A 23819-nucleotide genomic window follows, 5' to 3' on the forward strand; every position below is an offset into this window, starting at 1 on the left:
CCTTGGACTATAATTTTATTTGGTGGTCATTACATACACTGTACTGCTCACCATCAATATAAAATTCAATGTATATCGTGAAAATTGGGGTCCAGACATTTTATTTAGGATTTCATGAATTACATGTACCAGTACCTCACACATGTCCAAAAGATAATGGCTTCAAAGATTTATTTCCCATGCAGCAATTTTCATCTTTATTTTGTGTACTCGTCCACATTCCCCAATCTTTGCATCAAGTACTTCTGTTGAAAGCACCATTATAGATATCCATGGAAAATATGAATGCAGAAAAAAGAAAAGTTGACTACATGTACATTATACATGTATATATTACAAGTTAATATACCATGTTGTCCTAAATGGATAAGGAATATTCCATAGGCCTATATTTTCTCATAAATTGAGATAGAATAATTCCCTACGAAACTGAAGGAAATACAGTTGTATGTACATACATGTAGATTTGGGTACATGTAGGTCAGTTTCCTGTTAAACTATGGCTTATTTTCAAGTTCACCAAATGTAATGTAGGCATTCAACTTAAGGTAGAAGGGATGAAACAATGATAGATCATGATGTGTAGGAATCTCGCTGACACACTTAAGCAGGATCCAAATTTGGGACACAGAATTGCACTTTAAATACTAGTGTGACCATCTTCGCACTTCTAAACACACGTTATCTAATGAATATCTTGCAATTATCCTGTCTCTCTAAGAAATGATGTGGTTATTTGCACTGTTGCAGCTGTGTAAAACAAATCTAAAAGCAAACAAATTCATGAATTGCTTTCCTATCATAAACGCACGCATGCGGCATCATCAGGCCGTTGTGTTGGTAAAATTCTAGCATGTGCAGTTTGGCTGAAAAATATCATCAGCAATAAGCTAAACTATTCTTGTTTGTGGCAATTCAATGGACGTATTTTTTTGTTTACATTTGGGTCGCAGTTAAAATCCTGCTTATTTGTGTCTGTGCACATGTGGATATATTTGGCAAAAAGCAACACATGTTTGCCTTCTATTGCTTAAGCTTCTGCTGGTGTAGTGTTACACATGTGCGTATTAAAAAGTATTAAATCAAAATACAACAAATAATCTGTAGATAGTCTGTGAGATGTAATAAGCTTTCAAAATATATATACAAGGTTATATTGAAAACAGTCTTCAAAACATAATCACTTTGTGATGTGCATTCATGACTCTTATAATGAAAATTGAGAAATTGTTAAATTTGAAAATAAAAAAAGTGTAATAAATTTCAAATGAATTTGAATCCACACTTCAGTAATTGGTTTTGTGTTCATATTAAATTTCCGAAGTACTTTTATATACAAGCTGCTATTACAGTAATCATTGCTACCATGACTACGATTTCTGTATAGCAGCTGCTAGCAAAAAAAGAAGGATTCTTGAATGTTAAAATAAAATGCTTCAGTGTGAAGCTTGTTATAATAAATGCAGAAAAATAATGATGATTGATGATTTGGTAAAAATTTGCCACATTAGAAATTTATAGCAAAAGGATGTTTGAATGTGTGATGCAAATCCCATAATTCCTTTTTCCCTGTGGTTCATGACGAGTACATACTAGAATATGACTGTATGTATGAAGTAATGACTGTGTTGTGCACTCAATGCACATGAACATGAAATCATGTCCATTTTCCCAGAAACTGGCAGAAAAAATTCCATTTCTATTATCTTCATTGCATAATTTTCTTTTATAATCCTCCATCAATTTGTTTCTTTAATATTCCTGTTTTTATTACAACCACCTTTTATGGTCCTCGTTCATAGAGAGTCGGAGGACTTTGGGTTGCCAAAAAGAAAATTGCTTTCCGTGATGTATTACACATTTGATCTTTTAAAAGTATCACCATTTATATAGTCTATCACGTATCTAGTAAATAATTATTTATGTAGATGTAATTTGCATGGTATTTGACATATTATGAGTGTTATCATGTAATATGTACAATCTCCATGGCTATGATTATTGGTCTAGGGGTCCGTTTCATAAAGGTGTTTGTAAGTTAAGAGCGACTTTAAGAACGACTGGTGATCCTTTTTACGCTCTAAACCATCGCCAATGAATCTACCCTTCACCACAAGGAAGGATCGCCAGTCGTTCTTAAAGTCGCTCTTAACTTACGAACAGCTTTATGATACATCCACCAGTAAGTACTGTACTTGTAGTCTCTATTCAGGATATTATAATTAAATGGTATCAGGGCAATCTAATGATTGGTCTTTGAATCTCTTTCTTCAGTAACAGTACTAATTAAGTTTCATAGTCAGTGCAGATAAAACTGTCACAAAGCTGGACTTTGGCACACTGAGTCACTGAGATATGCATTTGTAACTTCATTATTTCAACTGTTTATAACTTGATTACTTTTAAGTTTCCCAATATTCACTTGGTACTAAAAGGAAGCAATGGCTAAAATGATGACTTTATATTGTCATGTCTGTGCAAGAATGCTAATAGCAATACATTTTCGCACACTGCATCGGTGCAGAAATGCTCTTACGCAATGCACTTATGCATGCTGTTATAAAGGGTATCTGGCATGCATGCAGTGCCCGGGAGTGTGGTGTAAAGGGCATTCTTGCACTGACATGATGATATACAAAAAATTGATTGCGAATTTGGAAATACAACTGTACATGTGTGTGCGTGAATATTGGCATGTAATCTGTGTGATGTATAATCGCACGAAAAGACCAAACACCTCAAAGACTACATCACTTGACTGCTAATGACATATTGGACCTTTCAATGCCGCAGCCCAAGCAGTGACAACCTGGCGTAACAGGGCCATCCGGTCAAGCATCATACCCGGGGAGGAAGGCTCGCCAGAGCTGTCGACACCCCAACCCCAGGACACGCCGGGCAGGACCAAAAAAGTGAGTCCAAGATCATAAATTTTTTTTTTTTTTTTAAGAACCATAAGAATAGAATCTAAACTCTGGATGTAAGTAGACTACTTGTATTTTGAGACTCCAAAGTTTTTGAAAGTGAATGCATAAACCATTTTTTTTTCTCATAAAGGACAGCAGCATTCATTCATAATATCCCTTTGTCTCTAATATTGTTTACTTAAAATGAATCAATGATTCCACTTAGTATAGTAACGATACTTTTGTAGCAAAAAGTTGTGTTTTATGATTATGCCGGCAGTTTAACACGCCAAAGGTGAAATGTAAATATGCATACTGTACAATATGTTTGTGAGCAACAGGTGTTGATAATACTTTTTCCAATTATTGATCAACATGCAACACTTCCACGTTTGTTTTATTTATTATTGACATGCAAAAGTAATCAACATCTGTATGTTTGTAAAGTGTTTGTATCAATCATCATCTAATGAAATGATCATGATTAATAAAGTATTTTACAGTTGAGTATGAATGTATTACCTGTCTTTATGGTTTTCCATTAAATTCAATGCTCTTGCTAGGAGGCCCATGGAAACATCCACATGGGAGGAAGGAAGAAGATGGAGGATCATCCGTTCTTTATCAAGTTCAGGAAGAAGAGCAAGAGAGATCCAACGTCCGAGGACAGAGATGGTGAGGAGGGTTTGATTGGTTTCTTTGGTGGTGGAGATGCTGGGTGATGGTAATAGTGGGACATGTGTTGGTAGGACACGCGTTGGTGGGAGTGGTAATGGTGATGGTGTTGGTGGTGAAGATAATGATGCAGATGATGATGATGAAGATGATGATGAAGATGAAGATGATGATGATGCTGAAGATGATGATGAAGATGAAGATGATGATGATGATGATAGTTGAGTTGGTGGTGGTGATGGTGGATGATTCTGATGATGATGATTTTGATGATTGTTATGGTGGCTTATGATGGTAATGATGATGATGATGGTAATGATGATGAAACTGATGATGGTGATGATGATGTTAATGATGATGATGTAGTGGTGGTGATGATGATGATGATGTAGTGGTGGTGGTGATGATGTAGTGGCAGTGATGATGATGATGATGAAGGTAATGATGATGAGGAGGAGGAACATAGTTAAGATGATGATTCGTGTGATAGTAATGATGATATTGATAATGCTGGATATAATAATGAAGATTACGATGAAGATGATGAATATGATGCTCACCATGTCAATAATGAAGATGGTAACAAAAAATAAAAATCTTGATGAGGAAGATGATATTGATGATAATATTTATGATGTTGAGGATAGTTTTGATAATCCTGGTGGTGAGTAAATTGAAAAAAACTTCCTTTTTATTCCATGATGACTTGTAGAAAATTATCTTAAAATTCTTAAAGATGCAAAAGATGATAATATACATGTGGAAGAAATTCTAAATAATGATGATTATTATTATGTTTTTGAGGATGACACTAATTGCAGAAGATTCACCAATAGTCGAATTGTCCCAACATCAACACATCAACATCTAATAGTCAACATTATACTGAAAATTCAGTGACTTTAGTTAAGAAGACTCTCTGGTTTAATTTTCTTGAATAGAATGCGAGACCCCAAAATCAATAGAAGAAGAGGAGGATGCCTCTGATTCCGTTGACATGACGGGAGAGAGGGAGAAAAGACCGGTCAATAAGGTAGCCGTTGCCTCTGGGATGAAGCGTCTGACCTTCCTCATGGATTGCTGTAACCCTGGCAACGTTCCTGATGCCGAGTTCCTGGCTGCTGCTCTAGATCTGGTGGGTATCCTAGTCAGTCACTGGAGTATACAGTGTAGATATGGGGGGGGGGCGGGATGGTACTCCTAGGTCCGAATTCACAAAGGTGGTTTTAAAAACCCACGGTTGAATCGATGGTTTATGCAAATTCCCTGTATAAATTACTCTTATTTCAGCGCGTATCGGGTGTGTGTATAAAAAAAATGTCCAATGCTGATGCGGGCTTTTGTCACAGTGCACCAAATTGACGCCTATTGCCATTGTTAGATACGCTATTTTATTCATGAGTTCACTGTTTGAAGAGTGGACTCATGAATAATATAGCGTGGATAACCATGGCAACAGGCGTCAATTTGGCGCACTGTCACAAAAGCGCGCTGAAATCTGCATAAACCATGGATTCAACCGTAGGTTTTCAAAACCACGTTTGTGAATTCGGGCCATAAAGTTTCATGATCTTTAAAAAAAGGAAAAAGAAAAGATATTTCTTTACGAACAGAGACGAAATACCAGCCTTGTATAAATCGATTCCTCCTGATTAGTCTTATTTTTCAAGAATTTTCTGCATTATTTTTTTTGTCCTTTTATAAAACTTTTGCTTGGAAATTTGATTGGAGATTTAATTCTCTTTGTTTCTGACATCAGTGCACATGGCGAACAATGCAAAGAGTGCAGTAGCTTGCATGTAAATGTAAATAAATGGAGATACTTGTACTCATGTATTGTGTGGAGGGAAAATACATGATACAGATTGAGCATATCCCCGTTTCATTTCAAATCTTTTGTTTTATTCCAGCATGCACCAGTGGTCGCGCGGGCAGCTCTGTTCTTGGAATGCTGCCACTTTGTGCATCGATGTAACTATGGCGACTGGCCCGATTGGATGCGCTTCAATGTGCGAGGAGCCAGGGGGCGGGGCCTGAGCAATGTGTTTGGTGCTAGGGGGACGTCTTCCTGCTACCGTAAACACGCCTCCCTGCAGAGGACAGCGGCGAAGATGTTCTACTTGTGGGCTGAGGTGAATATCTGAGTTTTAGACATCTCTCTGTTGTGCATCGATGTAACTATGGTAACTGGCACAATTGGATGCGTTTCTATGTGTGAGGAGCCAGGGGGCAGGGCCCGAGCGACATATTTGGGACAAATGAGTGATGTTTGTTGATATGATAACGATGAAATGATGGTATTGCTCATGAAGCTGATTTGAATTTCCCTTTGGACTTTGCTATTGTAGTGATGATGATTGACTTTGATGGTGATGGTGGTACCTATGTGGTTTAAAGTAGTAGGTGATAATTTTATGATTGATGAAGGAAGATCCTGCATATGGTTGATGATGATGATTATGGTTATGAATGTGATAATGATGATAATAGAAGTGATGATGGTGATGATGATAATGCTGATGATTTACTGGCAGAACCGGAGCTGCACCTGATCTTTGTGTAGAGGATATCGTTGCAAAGGTTATTTAAGATGATGATGATGGTAATGATGATGATGATTTTATTCAAACTTCTTATCAGGCTATTGGGACTCGTCTGGAGGAGATCGAGAAGCAAGAATCTCAGAATGTCCTCCATGTGGTTGGGAAGGTGAGAGACGAAGGACTCAAGAAGAGACTACGAAGAGAAGATGACGAAGAGGACTTTCTAGATGAAGGTATGACTAGTATTAGGCCCTCATTTCTCAGAAATGAGTACTTTTTGAGATCGCTAAACATATACATTCCAAGGTTTTTTCGGCAGCATCCAAAGACCAGGGGCCTGTTTCATTAAACTTGTCATGATAGAAAGCTTGCAATTAGAAATAAAAGCTACTAAAATCCTTCAATGTGATTGGCTGATGGTAAATTTGTTATAGAAATTGTGCATTTGTTGTTATAGCAAGTCTTTATGAAACAGGACCCAGAGCAAAATACTGTCTCTGTGGATGATTCTGAAAACCCTTCGGAGATGTCTATTAAACTTTCAAGAAATTTTAGGAGCGATTTCAGTGATATCCTTGGTTTTGATTTGCTGAGAAGCACTGGTTTCTGACTGTTAGGAAAATCACGGTTGGAGCTGATAATTTAGTCATGAAACGCCCCCCTTGATCTTATCTTTTATCCCAGCCACCGTCAACCCTGTCGGAACGGCCTGTCCTCATGCTCTTAAGATGGTCGCCTGCCAGCTCCTCCTGGAAATCACTTCCTTCCTTAGGGAGACACTTCAGAGCCTTCCCAAGCCCCGGAAGATGGACCGCGGAGGCCTGAGCGGGATGAACAGAGGTGCGAGAGACTCTGAGTTCCTGGAGATACCAACGGTAACCATGGCCCCCGCATCGCCTCAGCCACCGACTAGGAATGCCAGTGGGTCCAGCACGACGTCCAGTCCCCCGCATCCCAGGCATAGCATATGCGTCAATCCGAGCGTTGATAGCCCACTTGGTGAGTACAATTTTTTGAGATTGAATGTTATCAGCGTCATTTTCACCATAATCATAATAATATTGCAAGAGTGTAGTGGTCCTGACTCTTGCCTTGTAAACAGAGGGTCGTGTGTTCGAATCCCACCGCGGTCTAGCCTCCTTTGGCAAGGCTTTGCCATTCTCGCCACTCTTTGCCACTCGCCACACTTTGCCACTCTCTACCCAGGTGCTAAATGGGTACCCAGTAGGATGTGAATGTTATTGTATGTGTGAATTTGCCAGCGCCGTTATGAGGCTGCAAGGAATGCTCCCCAGGGAGTGGAAATTGTGCAATTTTTCATGTGGGATTGAAATGATTCAATGACCGGGGTAGTAATATGCTGTAAAACTCTTTGAGCCATTCTTGGAAAAGCGCTATATAAAAACTGGTTATTATTACGATTGTTATTAATATTCTTCATCATTATCTTCATTATCATCACCACCTTCATCATCATCATAGGTATGAATCCCGTGAGAACTGCTAGGAATAGGGCTGAAAAACTTAATTACCGACGCCACAAAGGTCCCCCATTCCAAGTCGCAGCATTCCCAGCATTCAAATTCTATGAAAGCAAAACATACTTTGACATTTGAAATCATATGAATTTAAAGAATGATAAAAAAAGCTTTATGAACCAGGACCCAGGTTTGACTTTATATTCTACATGTAATATCTGTAGTAGATATGAAGTGATTTTCTTTTATAGTAAGAATGTAATGATAATAATAGCGCTTCATACTTTGGTTTCTAAGCGCTTTACATGGTAATTATTATTACCCTGGTCATAGGATCCATCACTGTTCCAAACATAAAGTGCACCATCTCCACTCCCTGGGGAGTATCCTGACAAGGCAACTGTTTATCGGTGCACACATGCCAATCTAATCACATTGACTTTCACATCCTACCAGACACCCATTTCACACCTGGATGGAGCGTGACAAATGTGGATAGGTGCCTTGCCAAAGGACATTGGCGCTGGGTGGGATTTGAACCCTTGACCCTTTGTTTGAGAGTCAAGTGACTGAACCACTGCACCACAATACCTCCACAATAAATGTACATTATACTTGACTGTCCACCATGAAGCATCAATTTAGCCCCAATAATTTGAATTTACTTCTGTTTATAAGGTGAAATTCTTCAGCTTCATTTGACTTTCTGGAATAATGGAGAAAGTGAGACTTAAAAGTTGATATCACACATTCATAAAGACTTTAGAGGCGTTTCACAAAGAGTTCAGTATGACTGAATGTCATGCTTAAACATATTAAACAAACAAATAAATAAACAAACACGTAAACAAGCATACAAACAAACCAGCCAACAAACAAACATACAAACAAGTTTGTGAACCTTCACCCCCCTGCCTCTTTTAATTCTTTTGTTGGTGAATACATGCATATTCTTGTAAATATTATTCATGCACCAATTCATTTTTGATCCAGTATGCATGCTTTTATGTTTTAGATACCATTACATGTAATCTCTTACTTTTTCAGCATGGGGAAGTGAGAGGAAGATCAGCTTTGCTCTCGGAGGGATCGAGAAGATAGGAGAGAGGGAGAAAGAGAGAGGTGGAGGGGATGATGACTCACAACACAGCAGTAACACGGAGCTCAACAATGTGGAACAAGAGGAAAGAAGAGGTATGGCACCACTCTTAAATTTAGGCAGAGCTGGTTGTGATGTTGGGTGATTTGAAGTGTGGTGTTGACCTTTTGGTTTTGGTCTATGGTTAATTTTTTAAATCATCACAGCATCAAAGGTAACATGAAGCTGTTCTTGTAACAAATTTGCAATAAAAGTTAAAAGCTACTGAAATCCTTCAATCTCTTTGGCTGATGATATATATATTTTTAAACGAAATGTTTATTTGTTTTTATAACAATCTTTATAAAATGAGACACTCGGATGAATCTCACCGTGTGTTGAGCTGTCAGTCATCTGGAGCCGTGTGGCCCACTGGATTAGTCTCTGCACTTTGTAACTGAGGGTCATGGAATGGATTCCCAGTTGTGCCGTAATTTCCTTCAGCAAGAAATTGGCGCTTTGTGGGCATTCGGGACTTGTGCTTGATGCTTGAGTTGTGTTTAAACATGTAACTGCCTCTGCCATGGGTCCCTTGTCAACCATGGATTAAAGCTATGATGATTGAGAAATGATCGGTGTATGTTCAATCAAACCTTTTTTATTTAAAAATTTTGTTCCCCATGTTCATGGCATTGCTTGTGACAGTTGGCATGCAGGCCAGGAAACCAAGCAGGGGTGGTCTCCTCCGACGTCACGGGGTCACGACCTCGCCAATGGGAAGGGATACAACCGCCAGACCTACGGGAAGGCTTCGTAGCAGCAGCAGACCAGATACTTTACACGGTAAGAGTGCTTACTTATTAGAATCATCCACTTACTTGTACAGCGTGCATGTGCATAAATGGTTTGATACTGTAAGGAAATTAATTTGTTAAGGTGTTTTAAACACTGTTAGCAGTCTTTGTCATTGACTCTCTTTACTCAACTCTATAGACCAGTTTGGTTTGTATGCTGTCCGCACCTGGCCCATGGCATATACCCATGGAATATGCTTTTATATTTCTTTGAAAGCCAGCCAGTTATGGCTGCCTTAAGTTGCAGTGGCTTGAAGTTGGATTCATCTATCTTTAGTCTATTCATACAATTTAATCTAATAAGTGTAAGGATTGGTTTCCTGCCATATCATTGGAAGAGAATCACTGATATCAGTTGATGTAAATAAATTATTAGAAATTACTTAAATAATCTAAAACTGAAATCTGAATGCAATTAAGCAAAGTTAAACCATTGTTAGAAGATAACATGAACATCACATTTTGATTAAAAAAATGCCAATTTAAGTCATCAATTGATTGTAAACTATACAGGTTTAGCACGATCTGGATCCATCAAGGGGCGTAAGGTATCGTCCATCTCTATCGATGAGGACTCTACCGGTGAGACAAGCAGTGTGTTCAGTGACCAAGTCAGCCCTCAAGAACAGGATCTCTCGGAGGTGGTTTCGACCCCTGATGGGGGCGGGCTGGAGGACATAGACTTTACCAAGAACATGCCCTGGATACCGGTGAGTACTTGAAGAATAATTTAAGGCAGACTAGGATAGCTCCCTTTGGAGGAAATTCCTCCCTGGTTACAAATCTAGCAGGATTCTGAAAGTGCACATCTCTTACAAATATATTTCTTGGAAGCATCTAAGACTCCCATCCAAAGACATATTTGGCAGGCACCAGAGGAGTTCTCCTCCTGGTGGAGTTATCCTAGAACATATTTAGGGTGAAGACTAAACAAAAATGAAATAGTGTTCATATTCAAACAGTTCATCCTGCAATTTGACTTGAACATTTGTATAGGTTTTCATTTAGACTACCAATTAAATGCCTTCCATTTGTTTGTTTTTAAGCATTTTATGAGTTTTGCTTTATGGAAATGCTTTGACAAATTTTAATGACTGTATTTTCCGGGTACCCCCAATGTATACACTGTTTAATTTTCAACTACAATCTTTGCTCCTCTAATTCAAATTAGTATACATCTGGGTACGTTCTATATATAAATATATATATATATATATATATATTCACATGCTGCATATAGATTGAATGGATTATAATAGAATTTGATAGACTTAACTGGATTCACGTAATTGAATAAACTAAATAAAATCTAAGACAGAATTGATATTTTTGTAAGAATCTGCTCCTTTAATGTTTTTTTCTTCTCAATGACACCCCCAAATTATTAATATCTAGTTTTATGATAACCATATGATTAATTTTTAAATGAATATGCACACTTAGTTGGAACCGTGAATGGAAATAACATTTCAAAGTATTAGCCTTTTTCAAAGTCTGGAATGCATGCTGTTTATCTCCTCAGGTTGTTGTGGAGATTGCCAGTAAGAGTAACTTCCTCTGTCAACACAAGCGCAGCTGCCACCCCAACTGCCTCGAGCGCCAGAAGCGTAACTGCTACCGGCTGATGAAGGCGGTGAGGGCGGTCTACGGGGAGGAGATGTTTCCGAAGGTCAGGGACGAGGAGTTGGAGGAGAAAGTCAGACGATTTGAAGCAAAAACAAAACGAAAGGTGAGAATAGAGTGCATTTGAAGCAAACAGGAAGCGAAATGCTGGCTGGCCATATCATAAATGTTTTCTACATTCATACCTGACTTTCATACCTCCCCATAGTGGAGCGTTGTGGCCCAGTGGATAAGTCTTCTGACTTTGAAACAGAGGGTCAGGGGTTCTAATCCCAGCCATGGCGTAATTTCCTTCAGCAAGAAATTTATCCACATTGTGCTGCACTTGATCCAGGTAAGATGAATGGGTACCCGATAGGATTAATTCCTTGAATGCATGAGCCCGGAACGGCAGCTGGAGCTAAAGCCGGGGTAAAAATGATGATAACATCGCGCCTCAGAATAGAATGTTTCTAGATAGATGGCGCTATATAAAGGCCTATTGTTATGATTATTATTATCTGGTAAACATGTTGGCTCTGGGAGCTTTTAACCAAAATTTATTGTCTGATCATCAGGTTTTTGGTTCAGAAGTAATGTTTCTATATTGATAACTGTCGGTTGAAACAAACCTTTAGGTAAAAAAAAATCTGACAAGTCCTTTCTCGAAATGCTTTCTTGTTGTTTAAAGTTTTTCAGTGATCATATTGTATATCAGAATGCATTTCTCAAGCCAGCATAAAAAAAGTCCAAGCCATTCATTTCACCTTTCATCAGAATTACTGCGTAGCTAATTTTTCAATTCTTATCCTACAATATCTCCTTGGACAAGACAATAGGAGATTCATGAAGGCTGCAAACGACAATCAGAACAAATTCTTTAGGCTACCTTTGTAAATCAAGACCCCTGGAATTGCCACATTGCTATTCATATCCTCCTTGCTTATTGTCTCTGTTTTCATCGCAGGAAAGCACCCAGGGTCACTCGACCCTGCGTAGTTTCCGGGAGTTGAGAAGGGAGAGCACCTCTTCCACGCTGGATCGTCAGGTCAGCATGTTCCGTCACAACACTACCAGTCGTACCAACTCGGCCGTTGCCAACTCCGCCATGACCCTGCCCTTTGACCTGGAACGACCTCATGTGGAGGACACGCCCATCATGAAGTATCTCAAAGTGCAGGTAAGCTGACCTCATCTTGTTTCGAAAAGTTGGAAATTTTCAATGTCATGCATCTTTTGAAGGAGTTATTTTGTTAATGGAAGTAACGAATAAACAAATTAAGCATCATGATATATTTCAATGTTGAAATTCGTAATATTTGTAGTTAGTATTGTTCATTTCTTTTTACATAATTACTAGAATTTTTTTTTGTTTTCTAGTAAATGATTGTGGTCCAAAATTGTTTAAGTTTTGTCCAATTTTCATAAACTTGGCAGCAAAAATGCACAAGATATTAAAATGTCTTACTGCATGTTGCAAGTTAGGGTGGTCCAAAGGCAATCACAAATGGTGTGGATTTGTTTGTTCATCATTCAGTTGCATACTGATTTTGAGTCTTATTCAGAAACAGAATTCTTGTCAATGTCCTCTTCCTTTATAATGTATGATGAAACAACATTAACCAGCATTTTGGGTCTTCCTTTGACTGTTTAGCATATTAATAGAAAACTGTATTTGATCTCAAGATGTTCCTGTTGATTGTGAATGTCATCCAGAATAACTGTTCCTGAAATCATATTTAAAATGATTTTAATTTTTATTTACAATTTGAAATGTTTGATTATAATCCCCCTCTACCATAGGCCATGGACCTGTATCACGCCCCTCTCTCTTTGCTTGCCAAAGCTGCTCCTATCCTTGGTGAGGAGCTCTATGATAACATCTTACCCCTGGCTTGGGAGCTTCTTCTGGATACCAGTCAGCAATTAGCAGGATCGGCTGGTAAGTTTTGTTGTCATTGTGATGCCAAATGAATAAGAATGGTCATGATTAATTTGCATTGATGGACTGATGATGATGGTAGTGATGGTGATGATAATGATGATGGTGATATTGATGGCAATGGTGATGGTGTTGGTGATGATGATGATGATAATGATGATGGTGATGGTGATAATGATGATGGTGATGGTGTTGGTGATGGTGATGGTGTTGGTGAGGGTGATGGTGTTGGTGTTGGTGATGAAGATGATGATGGTGATGATGATTATAATGATGATGATGTTGATGATGATATTGATGATGATGTTGATGATGATGATGATGATGTTGTTGATGATGTTGATGATGATGTTGATGATGATATTGGTGATGATGGTGATGATGGTGATTATGATGATGATGAAGATGATGATGATAATGATAATGATGGTGATGATGAATATGATGGTGATGATGATGACATCAGCAACATTGACAGTGATAATGATGATAGAGCTAAGAAAAAATTACAGTGTTGGGTATGAAAAGTGTGATGTTGTTTGTTGATTATCGTTACCCTAGCTGCATTGGTGCTCATCTGTGCGGTCAAGATTCCCGAGACGGTCAACCAATTGATCGCAGGGGAGATGCACCACACCGACGCTGGCCAGAGAGTCGAGGCAATCCAACGATTTGGTGTTCTTTGGAGGTTCCGTCACCAGGTTTGGCCCCGGATGGAAGATAAAGCATCCATTTTGTTCAAGGTATGTCTATACAAACGTTCATCAGCCCTAAAAATTCTCTAGTGGCCTAGACTGACGATTGCTGATTGGTGTACACCTGCTGTGCATAAGTTCTATTTCTTTTCTTCTCGCATGGTACATGTATCATCCTCCTTTACTAACCATTTGGTTAGTAGGCGACAGTATGTGAATACTGACCAGGCTACCCTGTTTAAATAATACTAAGTAAAGTAAGTAAGAAAGTAAGTAAGTAAGTAAGTAAGTAAGTAAGTAAGTAAGTAAGTAAGTAAGTAAGTAAGTAAGTAAGTAAGTAAGTAAGTAAGTATATATGTAAGTAAGTAAGTAAAGTAAGTAAATAAGTAGGTACATGTAAGTAAGTAAGTAAGTAAGTAAGTAAGTAAGTAAGTAAGTAAGTAAGTAAGTAAGTAAGTAAGTAAGTAAGTAAGTAAGGTAAATAAATATTTGCCATTTTGTCTAACCTCTTGTTGGACGAGAGTCAGAACCACTACACCACGCCTCTTCCAAACTGACCTATTTTTATGTTTATTATCTAGGTGCCTCCACCAAGCATAGATTTCACCGTACCCTCACCGACCATTGGAGTATCTAACGTCCCGGTCCTTGATCCGCCATGGATGCCTGTAGCTCACTCTGAACTGGAAGAAAAGGTCTCTACCGAGCAGGAAAGCGTAAGTACCCATTCTTAACTCTCTCAGACATAGAATTTTGTGGGGGGTCTTTTGTCCAGACAACTCTTGTGTCTTGATCGAACAAAAGATTGTCATTAAACAGCTCAAGTCATAAATATTTTTTCCTTGCAATATGGACAAACAAAGTCTTCTATATTTTAATGCATGAACCAGTCAGAAAACAGCTTTTCCTGAACAGTTCTTGCCTTGATGAAAATATATATGAAATCATTTAGATTTTTCAAGACTCAAGACAGTGAAAATATCAATGTAAATTTCTTCAAATTGCTGTTTCTCTTTCTGAACATGCAACTTTTCAGTACACTATGTGCTGTTTGAATGGTAATGATGAACATTGCATTTACACAAGTAGCTTTGCTTGGACAATATACTTCCTAAAGCTGTATTATGTTCTGAAGTGGCGCCAGTCGTGGAAAGTTTTGTCTTCACTTGCAACTCACAAAATGCAAGTCCAAAGTGTATGCTTTTGATTGGCTGAAAATCACAATGTGATTTTTGGGAGTCGCATTTGATCATAAACCTTTCTAGAACAGGCCCTGGCCGGGCCAGGGGCAAGTTTTCTGGTTGGGAATATTCCCTTTGATTAAGAAGTATTACTATGACATAGGTCTATTTATGTATACAACCACATGTCGTATTATACTGTGGCACAATGTTGTTCCCCTTCATATATAAAAGTGTGATTACCCTCGCACTTAATCCATCTTCAGTATGATCCACAGTTACCTTCATGCACAATTTACACGTATGTACTGTGTCATACCACCATTCTCTCGTAATAATTCATTAGGCACATCGTTCCCATGTTTAATGTCTTAATATATACATATATTTTATATTTTTGTTACATATATATATATATATATATATACAGTTGAGGCCAGAAGTTTACATACACCCAGGAAATTCAAAGAAAAGCTGACATTTGTCAAACGTCATAGGATTTACTGTATCTTATAAAATATTTGTGCCATCATGACAAATTTGATATCAAATTAATGAGTATGTCATGCCCCTTCAACACATTGCTTTGTCACCAGGTGCTGAAAAATATTTATGTGAAAATATTTCCCCCAAATTTTCATATTTTAGATGAATTAAAAATAAAAACTTGACAAAAACATTTCATATTTGTGCTAGTTACTTCTCAAAACAAACATATCAGATTACACATTTTTGTTTAGTGTGACATATCGTGATAGAAAATGTAATATAAATCATAGATTTGACATTTATATATTTTTATGACATGTTTGAAAATATAAAAACTAACAATAGAATACAATGGCATTAATATTACTTTTTTTCTTCAAAGAAAATTCCAACTGAAATATACTTTGATCTGAACGGTATTCCAATCATGTGGAAAAGCTCAATATGCTCTTTCATTTGATACCAAATTCTTCATGGTAGTATTTATATTTCTGATGATTTAGTAAATTTAACAATGTTTGGAAAGTGAATGGATTTCACTGAATTCCATAGGTGTATGTAAACTTTCGGCCTCAAATGTATATATATAACAAGCAATGTAGTTTATGGAATGCACACATGCAAGTGGGAATAATTTATTTCTATCAATAAATTTGATTCAATATATTAAGAAGGAACACATACATTTTTATTTTCTTGCTCATCTTTTTGCGCAACAGCAATTTTGATTTTGTCTCACTTATATATTTTATGATGGATAAAGCACATTGTTTGAATACATTTGAGAGAGAAATATTATTTCTTATATATTGAGATAAAATACTTTATAATTCATGTGTTTACATTACTTCTTTTTCTACCAATTATTTCAAATTTTGCAACAGTATTAATACTACCTGTGTTTCAATTCTGTTGTAGATCATATTTACATATGATAGATGACTATAGAATTAACACTGGCATTTTGATGATTATTAAGTTAGCAGCAAAATGTAAAGAAATTCAGGCAAGGAATTTTCGAAAGGCAGTAAGTAGAAAGCTTTGATAAAACTACTTTGTATGGGTATATAATATATTTGAATCATGACATAGAAAAAAAAATGTGATGCGATTTGCTTAATCTTGCATGTTTGAACCCACACCATCTTGTGTATTTTGTGTGGTAAGTACTCTCAATTGAAATTACATAGGGAATCATTGTTGATGTTTTCACCCCTATCAGCTGTTACATTTTGTATGATTTTTGAAATGGTTGAAGACAAAGTTTGATACGATTTCACATCCCTACAGATGATTTGTTTTACACATTCTTGGTTTTAAATAAAAGCGGAAAATTTCATTTAACAGAATCAGTATATAGCTACATATAGGCAAGTTTTGTTTGGTAAAACAAACCCCCGTTTTTTTTTCACTTTTATGATACAGTGCAATTGTAATAGGAATTTTACAGAATACGCAATTGGATTATTGAGTTTTCCCAAATTATTAGGCGAAAACTAAAAAAACACAATTTAAAGGGGAATCCAGCCTTGGTTATAGAATGTTGTGTAGGAAAGAAGAAAATAAATAAAACAGAATGGTGAAAGTTTGAAAGAAATCTAACAAGCAATAAGAACGTTATGGCTGTTTTAAATTTGAGATCCCTATTATGTAGATTTCATAATGGCAACTAGGTAAGTAAATTATGACCAGGGGCAAGGACAACTTTCCGATAGGCCATCAGAGATTTTCGGTACTCTTAAGTACCCTTCCCCCTATATGTCCTCATAAAATAAAAAGTACCATTTAAAGTAAAATTTTTGAAAAAAATTATGTTTTAGCCATTTTATGTTTTGGATTACATGGAAGAGTAGTCCTTGCCTTACATCACTATGACATATATTCGGCCAATTTGAAGTCTCCATGCGTACAGTGATAACCAATATTTACAGCTAAAAAAAATTCATATCTTTCTTGTTGTTTGTCCGATATTGTTCAAACTTTTACCTATCAGCTTGTCTGATTTTTCTTTTTCCTCTAAAAACAAGTTTTTATTTGGGTCGGATTCCTTTCTAATTGTATTGGAAAGTGAATAATAATATTTGGGAAATGATTTGTAATCAGAATGAGTGGTGTGTAGTGTCCTCAATGGAGAATGAAACCCGTGAAACCAGTCGAATTCATATAAAAAGACAAAAATCAACAGAACAGATCAAAGGAAATTTGAGGGAGATTGAATGAATGAGAAGATTGTATATTATAAGCATTTGAATATTGAGATCACTAATGATGTGCAGATCCTCTTAATGGCAATAAATGTGACCAAGATCTGGGATGTCAAACTTTATTAGTTTTCTATTCCTTTTAGTACATGTACTTAGATGTATTTCCTTTGAATTATATCTCTTTTATATAGTCTATTGCAAGATAAGGTATTTTTTAATGGGAGGACATGTAATATGGGTTTGTACAAACATCAGAATGAGGAAAAGGGGTTGTTTTGGTGCATATTTTCAGTGTCTAAAGGGGAGAGTATTGCACAATCATGGATCTTGTTTGCATTGCAAATGGGAGGATCTCCATAAATACATGTATAGCATTAATCTTCTCTGCTCATAACTTATTGTTTGTCCAATTTTACACAAACCTTTGTTCATCTTATTCTTGGATGTTTGTGCTTTCACACAAGCTAACTGCTCCATGGGGTTCATTCTCATTTGATATAGTCTATTGTCGTAAGTCAGACCTGATCCAAAGATAACAATTAGGTAATTAGGTCCGTACCCCCTTGGCCCGAATTCACAAAGGTGGTTTTGAAAACCCAAGGTTGAGTCCATGGTTTATGCAGATTTCCTGTATGAATTATGCTTGATTTATCGCGTATCGGGCGCGTGTATGAAAAATGTCCAATCCTGATGCGCGTTTTGTTAGAGTGCGCCAAATTGACGCCTGTTACCATGGTTAGATACGATATTTTATTCATGAGTCCACTGTTTGAAGAATGGACTCATGAATGAAATAGCGTTGATAACCACGGCAACAGGCATCAATTTGGCGCACTGTGACAAAAGCGCGTATCAGGATTGGTCATTTTTCATACACGTGCCCGATACGCGCTAAATTAAGCGTAATTTATACAGGAAATCTGCATAAACCGTGGATTCAACCGTGGGTTTTCAAAACCACCTTTGTGAATTTGGGCCCTTATGTTTGTCCGTCCCTTGGGAGTATGCTGGTAATTGTCATGCCCAGCCCACCACAGTCAAATTCTCCTCCAACATTCGCCGTCAGGTGGAGACCGAAATCCTGTTGTGTCTTACTTCCATAATTTGTTCTGTCTACATATAACTTCCATTCCATGATTACGTGTATGCTGTGTATCCCTTTAATCGTACACCCGGGCCCCGTCTTACAAAGAGTTACAATTGATCCAATTAATCGAAACTCTATGGACATCCATCAGTGTCATAACTTTTCTCTATAGGAAATCTGGGAAAAGTCCTTTGTAAACAAAGGAGAACACACCCAACTGTCAAGAAATCAATGAATTTATGGATATACATTCGTATCTAGAACAAATTATGAGCAAACATGCATTGGCTTTGCTGGCTTTCCATAGTTGCGATTGATCGGATCAATCGTAACTCTTTGTAACATGGGCCCCTGATTTTACTTACCTTATTAATTTTAAATGTATTGAAGAACTAACCTTTTTTACTTACATGTATGTGTGTTGTTTCATGATGTATTAGGATTACACCGTTGTACCGTACATGGTCAGACAACTTTGACTAATATTTGACTAATATCTTTTTATTCTTATTGATTCCATTTCGTAGCTTGTGTTTTTTGAGCAATTGGTAAATGCCTTTTGATAACATGTTTAACTTGTGTTCTGATAGTTTGTCTCAATTGTACTATTGAATTAAAGAAAAAACAAAACCAATGTAGTAAAAGTATCAAATGCATGAAATGATGAGATTATGATATTCTTGAAAAAATATATGATGTTTGTTGATAATGAAGAAAAAATGTCTGCCATTCAATGCTGTATGAAAATCATTGTGACTTTGAAGAGCTGGGCCCCGTCTTTTAAAATGTTGCGATCTATCCAGTCAACCTCACGATATGGAAATCCACCATTGTCCTATTTTCTGCTACAGGAAACTTGTACGATGTCCTTATTCAGCTTCAATTACTCTTTTTTGTCCACAATGGACAGTGCATAATTACGGGACCTACCACCCAAATATGCAACCCAAAATGAATTTTGAGACATTTGTTGAGCAAGGCACATCAGAAGCTCTAAATGATTTCTTGTTAAAATTCATCAATGATAGCCCACACAAGTATGTGATGGACTGCAGAAGAAACTAAGCAAGGGCTTCAAAAACATAAGGAGTAAACAATGTTTGAAGTTTGGGGTGCACTCAAAATTTGTGAGAGTATGAATCTAAGATTTACTTTTCAAATTGGCATTGGCATTGTCTATTCCTAATTTTTAAAACGAAATTACTATTTTGGCTATTTATATATAGCCTTATGAGGCTTTTAATTGCTGGTTTTGAGGGGGCTTGTCACATGTATGCTTTCTTTATAATGTATATGATTATGATAGTGAGCTTCGAACAGGTTAGTTTAGATCAATTGGATCGATAGCAACTCTTTTGTTTAAAGACACTGACTTTCATTTCATTTACATATTAACATCATTGACATCTTTTTGATAACAGTTTCAATCATTTTTCTTCCTCTTTCTATTCAACTGCAGCGCTCATTTGCTGCAGTGGCCGTCTCCCGCACAATCCAACACAGGGAGCACGTTCGGAAAACGCTTCTACGAGAGCAAGAAAAGAAACGCAAGGCTCGCGAGACGTTCCATCTCATCAACGTCCCGGTCATACAGCAGGCCGCTTACGAGCCTTCGCACCACGTGACGTCAGACGACGAAGGTACGTCGCAACTTTCCTATCCTTCTTTCTTTACTTTCCTTGTCCCATTATAAAGCCAAGCACCAAGTTCTTTGTCTTTTCTCTCACCGGAATATTTGTAGATTATGATTTTCATTTTTTCTCAAAAGCAAGTGCCTGATAGAAATTTCTTTGATCACAATTTGAAGCCAGTAGAATCCATTTTTTGCTCACTCAAAAAAAATGAAAGCTTTTCTAGAAAGCTATTCTTTTGTATTTCTTATAACTTCTACAAAGCTTTGTAGATTATATCATTTTTGTAATCTCTGTACTTATGAGCCAATTTGTGTATCCCTGCCATGCAAAAAGTACATTGAAAATATTAGATATTAGAACTTGTTGTTTATCGCTTTATTTTGAGTTTATGCACATGAATGAGAATTTTGTTTGATTTGATTCTTGTTACAAAATAAATTTGAAATCACTATTTTAAGGAAAGCACAAGAAGACAATAATGATTTTTCTTAAAAGAAAAAGTTATGTATGTTCAATTATGGCCTTTTTAGTTGGGAAGACATATATCATATCTAATTATATCAAATAATACTTTTCTCCAGAAAATCTTCATTTGAATTAAACGTTCTTGTTTTTCATAATGAATTTTTGTATCTAATGATTTACTTCTTTCCTGATAACAGTGATGTGAATAATTACATTGATTTCTCAAAATATCTATCTGTTTGCACTTATCGTTGTATGTATAATTCACGACTTTGACTATTCAGTATAATCTAAACAAAAATATCTTAATATCTTTTTGACGTAAACTAATAAAAACATTTGAAAAATCTTGCAAGGTTTTCTTGATATTAATAACAATTAAAGGTTTTGTTTGGAATCATTTTGAGTGATCCTTACTGAATTGGATTTGAGTTTGCAAAACACCAACTAACTACCACATTCCACGCTAATTAACACTTACTCCATATTCTTCAACTGTGAGGCAGATCTCAAGTAATCTGTATCTGATCATGCATTTTATTTATTTCAAAAAAGAACCCAAAAAGAACCAAAAATGAATTCTCAATTCGTCACTGTTCTTCTGCATGCCTTATCTTTTGTAGACAGTTTTCATTTATTTTTTTGAGGAAACTTTCCGAGTATAAATGCTGAAAGAAAAGAGACACACCTCACATTTTGTGTAAATAGCTCACACTAACTAAACCCTTGTGTTGTCACATCCTCTCCCTTTTCCGTTTTCCTCCCTTTTTCTCCTTCCCCCTATCACAACACATGCTGTGGTCACGCCCACGCCACGCCTTCACCACACTACACATCACCTAATGTACGTGCCACGCAACTTGTGTCCGTTCGTTGCTGCACCGCCTGCTAATGCCCTGGGCTGTACTCTGCTTTTAAACAAATGTAAAAAAAAACATAATTCACTCTCACTGTCACATCACACGACCACCTCATCATGCCATATCCCATCTTCATCATCCTCATCGACGTCGCCGTCATCGTCATTTTGATGAGCAGATGATACACCGGGGCCCGTGTGCGTGTCGGTCGGCCCTCGTCGCATTTCCATCGCCCCGCCAGCACAGCAGGCCGCGGCCAACCTGAATCGTGGCAGGAATCTGTCGATACGCCGGGCATCCCTCTGGTCTGGTGGTACTCTATCAGCAAGCACAGGTAGCTTGAATTTACATTGTTATCAGTTGTCTTGTACCAGTCTTTGTTTATTGCTGAGCAATCATGTTTTACCATCTTTTTGTATCATCTTATAGTTGTGTCTATTTATTGATATTGTTAAACGTTGAATATCAGTTATGAAATTACCAGACTTTTTCAAAAGAAAAGGAGTGTTTGAATACAGTGGAACTAATGAAAACACTAGTCTTTTAAGAGTCTTATAACTGAGGATGAATTAATGAAGTCTGAGTTATATTCACTCTGTTTTTAAGCATGCATATAGCTTAGTTGACTCATATTCTCTTTTTGAAGTAGAAGTAGTATTTGGCTCAGATAAAAAAACAAAAATATCAAACATGTCTCCCATTACATTGATGGCAAATTGATTAAACATACAATAGTAGCACACTAAACATTTAGTCAGTTTCTGAAATATTGCAAAATGCATTCTCATGGAACACAATACCTCATCCAAACCCATTTTCACATTTAATTGTGTTTCTTGAACAATTTCTGTATTTGAATGGCTTCTAATTCATATGGCATTGTAAAGTTCTAATAAATTGTAAGCAGGAAATCAGGAAAGAGAATAATCAACTTTTTAGTCAAACCTTTATGAGGGCGGTGCGATTTCACTAATGAAATTGCTCTCGACCAATCAGAAGCCAGAATTTGGCAGATTTTTAGTGAAAAATCATTAACACCCTTCCCGTTTGATATAAAGTACAAATCATCACCCTGGCTCCTACGTTGGTTGTTGCTATTAGCAGCGCTACTTTGCCAATCAAATTAATATTATAGATTTCACTGAATGCGTCGTTGAAAATAGGGTTATAGCAGGCTTGGCAAAACTGTGAGTTAAAAAAAAAAATATGAATGTTACTCAGTCACATTTGCTCTACGGCGGCCATACAGCTAGTAAATAACTGCCGTTTTAATCATTTTTATTCAAACCACCTATATGTACATGTAGCTATTACAAAAAAAAATGTTGAAACAGCTGTTTTCGACTCGCTGTATGGCTGCCGTAGAGCAAATGTGTCTCGAGGTATAAAATATCTTTATGTGAAGCAGTTTATAGTCTGGTTTACAGTCAGCAAAATGATATTAAATATATCTACACTTGATTGTGGGTCAGCCACATCTGGCCAATTTAGACTGTATGTATGCTGATGTTCATCATATACAAAACGGCAAACTTTTATATCATTTAAATTGATTTATTGGTATCAAGAATTTCAATTCTTGATACCAAGAAATTGAATTCTTGATATCAGGCAACGAGTTCTTGATATAAAGAGTTAATTTCATGTTATCAAGAAATCATTTTGTGCCATTAAGAAATGATGATTCTTGATATATAAAAAAATTTGAGTAGTAATGTTGGCACATGCTACATGTAGCTAAATTGCCCAGGGGTGCAAGTTTCTTTAATATAGATATGTGTGTGCAATTTCAATTTTTTTTTCTTTCCAGTGGTATTTGACGTGTTTAAAACACTTTAAATAATTCTTATGTAAGAATCATTCCAGAATTATTAAAATTTTGCTTCATTCCTAAAGACTTCAAAGTCTTGATATAAAGCTTTATTCAGTGTGATTTAAATCATGTAGTTTAGAATTCAAGAAGCCTTTTAAATTTGATATGTATTTTTCATATTATACAAGTTTTACAGTGTATATTACATGCATGCTGTATAGAAATTCAATATAGCTTCATGAATTGTTCAGAATGTATGCATAATCTACATTTGTATCATTTAAACATATGTAGACTGATGTTCATATGTATA

The 23819-nt window shown here is 36.7% G+C and overlaps 1 protein-coding gene across 5 annotated transcripts in view; it reads left to right on the forward strand.

Moving 5' to 3' along the window:
• The window catches only part of LOC121430407 (protein unc-80 homolog), a 102594-nt gene that overhangs the window by 34579 nt on the left and 44196 nt on the right, over positions 1-23819 (forward strand). For 4 of the 5 annotated variants that reach the window (XM_041627692.1, XM_041627694.1, XM_041627693.1 and 1 more), the window contains 16 exons: positions 2794-2912; positions 3470-3581; positions 4523-4716; positions 5492-5713; positions 6222-6357; positions 6809-7123; positions 8650-8796; positions 9386-9523; positions 10048-10244; positions 11057-11263; positions 12104-12316; positions 12940-13078; positions 13640-13821; positions 14355-14489; positions 20194-20374; positions 21872-22027. In XM_041627692.1, the coding sequence (XP_041483626.1) occupies positions 2794-2912; positions 3470-3581; positions 4523-4716; positions 5492-5713; positions 6222-6357; positions 6809-7123; positions 8650-8796; positions 9386-9523; positions 10048-10244; positions 11057-11263; positions 12104-12316; positions 12940-13078; positions 13640-13821; positions 14355-14489; positions 20194-20374; positions 21872-22027 (2793 nt within the window). The remainder of the gene's footprint in view (positions 1-2793; positions 2913-3469; positions 3582-4522; positions 4717-5491; positions 5714-6221; positions 6358-6808; positions 7124-8649; positions 8797-9385; positions 9524-10047; positions 10245-11056; positions 11264-12103; positions 12317-12939; positions 13079-13639; positions 13822-14354; positions 14490-20193; positions 20375-21871; positions 22028-23819) is intronic. The other variant, XM_041627695.1, reaches the window with a different exon arrangement.

Source organism: Lytechinus variegatus, chromosome 16, assembly GCF_018143015.1.
Source record: "Lytechinus variegatus isolate NC3 chromosome 16, Lvar_3.0, whole genome shotgun sequence".
NCBI classification, from domain to species: domain Eukaryota; kingdom Metazoa; phylum Echinodermata; class Echinoidea; order Temnopleuroida; family Toxopneustidae; genus Lytechinus; species Lytechinus variegatus.